Source organism: Gossypium raimondii, chromosome 6 (genome assembly GCF_025698545.1).
Source record: "Gossypium raimondii isolate GPD5lz chromosome 6, ASM2569854v1, whole genome shotgun sequence".
Lineage (NCBI taxonomy): Eukaryota > Viridiplantae > Streptophyta > Magnoliopsida > Malvales > Malvaceae > Gossypium > Gossypium raimondii.
In genome coordinates, this window is record NC_068570.1 from 57,617,263 (window position 1) to 57,626,288 (window position 9,026).

A 9,026-nucleotide genomic window follows, 5' to 3' on the forward strand; every position below is an offset into this window, starting at 1 on the left:
CAAGTCGAGCCAGGTAAAAAAATTTAGGCACGATTTTTAGGCTCAGGTCCAGCCCAAAAAATGGGCCTAAAATTTTGCTCAAACTTGGTTCGAAAAAAATGCTAAAATCCGAGTCCAGCTTGGCTTGTCCGTATTAAAATTTTTTCTATTAATTTTTATATAAAAATAAATTTAAAAATATAATATATCAAATACACTAAAAACATTAACATAAATGGAATTTTTAAAAAAATATATACTTAAGTAACACTAAGATTGATCCAACTTAGCAAGCAAATACCTCTAAAATAGTAGCAAATTTAATAATAAAATAAAATTTATACAATATTCAAAAAATAACAACAAAATAATAGCAATATGATAGCAAAATAATAAAACAATAATAATAAGCAACAGTGTTTTTTTTTCAAATTCGAGCAGAGTCCGGGCTAAAAAAAGCTTACTCGAGATATAGTCTGTTTAAAAAACAGGCCTTATTTTTTTTGTCCAAGCCCTTTTTCGAGTCTATATTTTGCACAAACCCTCTCACTTTTCGAGTAGACCACCTGTCCTGACCAATGGACAAGTATAATTGAGAGAGGTTGTAACTTAAATGTTTCATAAAAAATAATTATTTATCTTTGAATTTTATTATTCATATTTCACAAAAAAAAAAGGTTAAAATGATATAAACATGTAATATGCTAAAGAGTTAAATAAATTAAGTATTCTAGATTTGGCTTCATTTGGAAAATTGATCCTCTAGGCCTCTACTCTTTATATAAACACCATTGTAAATTCTTTGAAAACAAAATGAACTCTTCAAGTTCTAAATTATTCATTCTTTCAACATCTTTCCTATTATCAATTTCATCCATAACGTCAAATTCAGTTCTTGATAATTTCCTCCAATGTCTTCCAATACATTCCAACACTTCAAATCCAATTACAAATTCTATATACGTTCCCAACAATTCCTCCTTTCAATATTTATACGAATTGCGTGCAAATAACCTTAGAATCATATCATCTTCCACAATATCAAAACCTTTGGCTATTTTAACTGCCCGACATGCCTCCCATGTCCAAGCTGCTGTCATTTGTGCCAAGATCCATAGTATCCAATTAAGAATCCGAAGTGGCGGCCATGATTACGAAGGCTTATCGTACAGATCCGACATCCCGTTTGTCATCCTCGATTTGTTCAATCTTCGGTCGATAAAGATCAATATCACAAGCGAGACGGCGTGGGTTCAAGCCGGGGCGACGACGGGGGAACTTTATTATAAGATAGCTGAGAAAAGTAAAGTCCATGGATTCCCATCGGGAGTTTGTACTACGCTTGGCATCGGTGGACACTTTACCGGAGGTGGATATGGGAATATGATACCAAAATACGGACTTTCAATCGATAATGTAATTGATGCTTGTTTAATCGATGTCAACGGTACGATACATAACCGTAAATCAATGGGAGAAGACGTGTTTTGGGCTATCCGAGGAGGTGGTGGAACTAGCTTTGGTGTTATCCTTTCATGGAAGATCAAATTGGTTCATGTTCCCCGTAAGGTCACTGTTTTCAAAGTGCAAAGGACATTGGACCAAGGTGCTACGGATATTGCATATAGTTGGCAACATATTGCACCTAAGCTGCCTAAATATTTGTTTATAAGGCTTCAACCTGAACCTATAACAATTGGCAATGGAAACAAAACAATTCGAGTTTCTTTCATTGGCCAATTCCTTGGAAGAAGTAGAAAACTTATGAATCTGATGAACGAGGAATTCCCCGAATTGCGTTTACAACAAAATGATTGTATCGAAATGAGTTGGGTCGAATCGACCCTTTTTTGGGCCGGGTTTACCAATGGGACCTCCATTGATGTATTGCTTAATCGTGTGGTGGAGAATAAAGTGTTCTTCAAGACCAAATCTGATTACTACAAAAATGTGATTCCCAAACAAGGGCTGGTGATGTTATGGGAAATGTTGATGGACATAGGGAACATTTTCGTGCAACTAAACCCTCACGGTGGACGAATGGACGAGATTTCAGAGACTGAAACGGCGGTTCATCAGAGAGGTGGGTACCTTTTTAAGGTCCAATATACAGTTTACTGGTCGGAGTCCGATGGAGGGATCGGTGCAGCCAAGCGGTACGTTGAAATGTCGAGGAGATTGTACGGTGCAATGGCTCAATATGCGAGTAGTGACCCTAGGGAGGCGTTTCTTAACTATAGAGATCTTGATATTGGTTGCAATGAAAGCAATGATACGGATTTTGGTGTTGCGGAGGTTTATGGGACTAAGTATTTTAACAATAATTTCATGAGATTGGCTCGTGTGAAAGCCATGGTAGACCCTGAGAATTTCTTCAAAAATGAACAAAGCATTCCACCGTTGCCATCATCTCATTGAGGTGCTTAGTTCTCACATGAACCTATAGAATCAGTTGAAACGAAATTTAATTTTCTGAATTTTCTTAACTTCTTTGGCCATATGCATGAATCGACTTCTTTCCTTTTACTTTTTGTCATTGTTATTAAAACCAAATTGTTGATACTTTGGAACACGAGGAGGGATCGAGATTAAATTATATATTTTTATAGGAATTAAAATGTAATTTTCCATTTGTATTGGTTTATATTATTATGGCTTTCAAAAGAACTAATTCAAAATTCTAGCATTTGGGGGGTAAATTATAATTTTATCATATATTAACTTAGGATTTTATAAACTTTTAGATTCTAAAAAAAGAATTTTTCATTTTAGGGGCAAGGGTCCCTACTAGCCCCTCCTTTCGCCCTTGATTGCTAGGAGTAATGGTTATCAATCCCGAACATGAATTGTAAAACTGAAAATATTTATAAAAAAAAACGTACTCAAAATGTTACCTTTAATTTTTTTTTAAACAATCTCATTATAGGTTCTGATTATATCTACTCTTTTTAACATAATACCTAGAACTACCCATAGCTCTTCTCTAACCTATAAATATGAGGATAATGTGTTTCATTGCACTCAGACCCACATCCTCCTACATTAAAAACCATTCTTATACCAATCGAGCTAAAACTCAATCGGCTTAGCTTTTATTTTTTAGCTTGCAAGGACATGGATTATTTAATGGAGCAAACTTCATTGTTCAATTTCTGAATTTGAAGGATTGAGATTTTTTTCTATTGAGAATAAATATTTTAAAACCTTTTCCATTTCATATGTTTACAATTATAATTCCTTGCCTTAATGTTTGTATCTTGAGCCTTTATTTGATTTTAATATATTCAATCTAGTATACATGTCTCAAATTATGAACATAATCGATTGAATTATCTAATTAATCATACAATTGAATCATAATTTGTTCAAATATAGACCCTTAATTCGTATACACATCTCTCAAATTAAGAATGTATTTGATTGAATTATCTAATTAATCTTAAAATTACAAATAATTATTTAACCTTCTAACATTCTAGTGCAAGAAATATAATTGAGAGATCGATCAATTTAAAGAAACGATAAGACTGTTTTAAGAAGTTCCTCTTTCTTTGATATAAAACTCAAATCAAAATAATTAATGCTAATTTTATACTTCATAAAAACATAAGAATGTAGAAAGATAATAATTCAGTTTCAGTAGCGATTGATTTAAAATCACGAAATTTAGTCGATCAAGAAATAAATTAAGCTAAGGATTGAAGAATAAATTTCAATTAGTAAATTTTATATAAGTTTCTTTTTGCATTCTTCAAAATTTTATTTCATTGATCACTAGGTAACCACCAATTTTTAAGTGGGAAAGCTTTTATATCTAAGAGGAGACCACTGCAGCGTAACAACCCTGTACTATCTTAGCAAAGGGAATGTTAGAGCAGTATTGCGCTTGATGATAATTGGCCTCCCACCTAGCAGAACACACGAGCAAGCCACCGCATGTACTATCGGTGACATGACACTACTAGACATGAGGCTTTCCCTCTATAAAAACCATAGGGAATGATAAAGAAGGGATCTTTTCCCTTTCTAGCAACCTTAAGCACTTATCCTTAGCACTCAATCTCCCTTACCTTCCCACTCCCCTTGCTTGCTTTTCCCTAACTTCGACTCTCCGTCTATCTAGGTAAACAAACCTCCTTGTTTCCACTACCCCACTCCTATATCTTATTTTGTTGAACACTTGTATCAACATTAGCCAAATATGAAAATTTTAAATTTTATTTTGAAATTCAATTTTTTTGTTAGAGAAATTCAATATTTTAGAATTCTAGCATATTTCCCACCCCCAATACTCATGCAGAACTAACAGATATCATATATGTATATGGCATACATGCTTTTTATAACAGATTCACCATGCTTAGCAAATAACAAATCATAATTACATAATACAGATTAACCCTAGCATATAGCTTATTAATCATGCGTAAATAACTCGTATTTAGCAGTAACAGAACATCAGAAATGAGCTTATATTAGTAGTTGAACCTAAACATGTCCTTAGTCTAATTGGAAATGTGCAAACCGATTGAAAAACTAATATGTTGTCTACCAAGTCCAATTGGGAAGATGCTTTGTCTTGGCCATCAGAGCGAATGACTTCAGAAGATAGAGATATAGACATGACCGGCTGGACTGACAGTACATTAGTCTGGACCCAAGAAGAATAGAACCTGAATCTATTTATAGATTTATTTACTAGTGACGTTCATAGTATGAGATACCTAAATCTTGAGCGGATGATAGATTACGTATGTGTGATTCGTACACTTTAATGTAATTAAAAACCTTAGTTCGAATAGATAAGGAATCAAAAGCTATTGCGTTGGGTGTATGACTTCTGTAGCATGTAAGGTCATTCACAATAGTGGAATTCATAGCCCGAGACATGGGTAAATGATATCCTCTCATTGGCATTACATGGTTGATGAAAAGTAAATATGGCCACGGGTCGTTCGTCTCTGTGATAGATGACTTGATTACTATTTGATAGTAATTGACTTTTCATGAAAGAATATGTAATGGTTACCATGAGATAAAATAGGATCATATTGGCAGAACGAATATTACCCCCAAAATATTAATGATAACCTATGAAGGTAACACACTTATGACAAGGTTAGTGGACAAACATTGATCGAGTTGCTTTCATAATGGTATGCTGCTGGGAAGAGTTCAGACACGATATTATAGTGGAATAACTTTGTGACCAAATGAGTTTATAATTAATAGGTGAAAATGGAAAATTGGGAAACATTTGGAGATGATTATGGTTTTCTCAAAGATGAAAATGAAAATGGAGAGATAGAATCATTTGGAAATGAATGTGGTTTTCTCCTAAATGAAAATGACCTGAAAAATGAATTTATGTTTTTCAAATTAAATGAAGTTCAAAAATGAAAATAAATCATTTGGTCATAATTAACAGTTGAATGAAGAAATATTAGATATATTTTGTTATAAATTCTTTTACGGTAAAGTTTTATGATTTTAACGAAATTAAAATTGGGTTAAGAAAATTATTTAATTACAAATATATTAAAGTTCATTTTAGGAAATAGAAAAACAGATATTGGGTTGGATCAAATTATAAAGTATTGGGTTAAAAGCCTGGGAAATACTTGTAATTGGACCCGATATGGAGAGGCCCACAAGCCCCTCATGTTAAAGAGGTGGACGACAGACCCTAGTAACATTAACTAAGGTTACCGCCCACAATACTCTTATTAGATTAGGAGTTTGTTTTTCTAGTTGAAATAAGCTTTTACGATGCAACAAATTTTCTACCTTTTTTTCCCTATAAATAAATGACACTAGTAGGGCTATTTACCCAACTTTCAAATATTATTATTTTGCTTGAAAATAGAGACACTTTTATTCTCTAAGAATTAAATATGTTTTCCAGAATAAATATTCTATCGGTTTCTATTTGAGAAGAGAATTTTCATTTTCACATTAAAGAAAAGAAAATTATTTCTAGTTTTGTGTTTGATTTGAATCTTTCAAACCCACACTCGAAGCAGTTCGTGGTACAAGAATAGAGAAAAATATCGTTTGGTTGAAAGTCGAGAACGACAAGGATCATTCTATCCAAAAACACAAGTGTAAATTTGGTCTAGTGTTTATTGCTATAAATATCATAAACCGAGTTGATTTTCAATTTTTTTATTTTTCGTTGTGTAAAGAAATCGTTTTTGAATCGAATTTTTTAAAAAACTAAAACTGGGACCATATAGTAACTTGCACTAGACTTGGGCTCTCTAGCGGGTCTTAAAAACGGGCTTACTTTGACCAAAAAGATGGTATTGGAGCTCTTTCCAAATTGGAAAAATTAGACTGAACCCAATCATCATCACAATCTGTTGAAAAGAAAGTAGACAGTTAGTTGGGTAGTTAGACTTAATTAGTATAGTTAGTTTGTTAATCACTTAGCAGGTAATCTATAAAACTAATGAGTTTGTAATTATAGATAGACTGATAGTTTTTTACTTAATATACTATTAGTTTTTTCCATTCATCAATAAATTCTTGATCAGTTTTTCAACATGGTTCCAGAGCTCCGGTGATCGTTGTCTTTTCGGCTATTCACGATTGTCGTCTTCCCAGCCATTCTTGGTTGTTTGGTACTGCTTCCGATCATTCCAGTTTGCTCAGTATTGTAGGTTGATCTTGTTTTTGTTTCTAGGTTCTATAGGTTGATAGGCAAACCCATTTTCTGTTGGTTTTTACTGGCCCAAATACGTTTGTTTGACAAAGTCTGGTTGTTAATATAGGGCTTTTTTCATTTGTGGTGTTTTCTTCCTATTCTTGCTCGTCGACATTTTTTTTTATTTTCAACATCGGAGTTTTTTTTAATCATCGTGAATCCCTCTGAATCGATTATTGATTTTAATCATCCCCTTTACCTGTATCCATCCGATACTCCAGGTACCTTGTTGGTGTCTCACCAGTTGCTTGGAGTTGAGAATTATAATGTTTGGATCTGGACCATGAAAATCGCTTTGTTAGCCAAAAACAACTTGGGGTTTGTAGACGGTACTTGTTCTAAGGATTCATTACCAGATGAGATGGGCTATCAATGGGAGCGGTGTAATGCCATTGTCTTGTCTTTGATTTTGAATATAGTTAGCAGAGAGCTCTCGGCAGGGATCGTTTTTGCATCTAGCGCAGCAGCGGTGTGGAACGATCTTGGTGAACGGTTCCACAAGGTTGATGGTTCTAGATTATTTTTTGCATCATGAAATCACCTTCATCTTCAAGGTACTGCTTCCATTTTTGTGTATTTTACTAAATTGCGACTGTTCTAGGATGAATACGATGCTCTTGTGCCCTTTTCTTCATGTGGATTTGTTCAGTTAAGGTAGAATGTTAAGCATGTTTTGCAGCAGCGTCTATTCCAATTTCTAATGGGATTGAATGAAACATATAATGCGATGTGTAGTCAAATCTTGTTAATGAACCCATTACCATCTGTCAATCAAACGTACTCTATGCTCGTGTAAGAGGAATCATAAATGCAACATAGTTCTAGTGTTGTTGGGTTCGATTCAGTCTCTTTTCATTCAGCACACATGGTGCGAAAGAAACATTTTACTGGAACTTGTGATCATTGCAAGATTAAAGGGCATAAAAGGGAAAGTTGCTATTGGATAATTGGTTGCCCTGCAGATTTTAAGTTCACTAAGAAGAAGGCAAACAATGTTTTTGGATCCGTAGTGAACAATGTTTCTGTTAATGATCCTGTAAGAGGCAATGAAATGACTAGTGATGTTGGTGTGTCTAGTCCACAAGCACATGTGTTTACTCAAGCATAATATCAGCAAATCTTGAGTTTGTTGAACAATGAGCCTACAGTTGAAGCTGCTGCAAGCCTAGCAGGTATGGTTGATGTAGGTCAAAATTGGATTATGGATACTGGAGCTACTGACCACAGTCTCTATGATTTCCAATTCTTAGAATCTCCTGTTGCATGTGCATCGCATTCACATTGTGTTCAAATCCCAAATGGCTATTTTGTTTCAATTACTCATGTTGGCACCTGTACTGTTCAACCTAATCTTCAGCTTACCAAAGTTCTCTATGTTCCAAATTTCCATTATAACCTTCTTTCTATTTCTAAACTTACTAATGATCTTAATTGCGTTGTTTCGTTTTATCCTCATTTTTTGCCTCATACAGGATCTCTAAAGTGGAAAGATGAGGGGGATTGGTAGGGAGCGAGGTGGTCTTTACATCCTAGAACCTTCTGGACAGACTAGTGTGGTATGACTCCATCTGTTGTATCTGTTACATCCGTTGAACCATCATTTCTTTGGCATACTAGACTTGGCCATGCTTCTGTTTCAAGATTGAATAAGGTCCTTAATCTTCCCTGCACAATTTCAAATAGAGATAGCATACAACAATGTCCTATGTGTCCTCTTGCTAAACAAACTAGACTTCCATTTCCCATAAGTACATCTTGTGTCGATACTATTTTTTCTCTTATTCATATAGATTTGTTGGGGCCCTATCGAGTTTCTACTCATAGTGGCCATAGGTATTTTTTAACCATTGTTGATGATTACTCAAAAATGACATAAGTGTATTTGTTATTATAGTAGGCCAATTTGCCCGGGCCCGTCAATAAAATAAAACCAAATTAAAATTAAAAAAGTCCAGTCCAAATGTCCATTTACGGACCTACCGAGCCCAAATAACCCAAAATTACAACCAAAATTTAGCCTAGCCTGCTAAATCAGAAGACCTAACCCAAATACATGTCCCCAGCCTATTAAGCCCAACTAGCCTAACCCTCCAGGCCCAAATCACTCAGCCCAAAGCCCAACCTAATTGTAGAAACCCTAAGTACTCAGCATGAGTGCCGTAGCTTTCCCTCGGCCCACGAGCCTCCACACGCTCCTGCCTCTGCCCAGCTCCAGTGCCGCACGAGCCACTCCATACGTATGCCCGCGCACATCCGTACCTACAGAAACAAACAGAAAACAACGCAACAAAGCAGAAGAGGCAAAAAACGACAAAAAAATAGCAGAAAATAAGAGAAAAAT

The 9,026-nt window shown here is 34.8% G+C and overlaps 1 protein-coding gene across 1 annotated transcript; it reads left to right on the forward strand.

The window, feature by feature from the left end:
- The first annotated feature begins 792 nt into the window (after positions 1-792).
- Positions 793-2,397, forward strand: LOC105772148 (berberine bridge enzyme-like 7). The gene has a single exon (XM_012593464.1). The coding sequence runs from the start codon at positions 793-795 to the stop codon at positions 2,395-2,397; it is 1,605 nt and encodes a 534-aa protein (XP_012448918.1).
- The last annotated feature ends 6,629 nt before the right edge of the window (positions 2,398-9,026 follow it).

Coding starts and splice junctions, on each gene's coding strand:
- LOC105772148 (XM_012593464.1), top strand. CDS start 793: ATGAACTCTTCAAGTTCTAAATTATTCATTCTTTCAACATCTTTCCTA.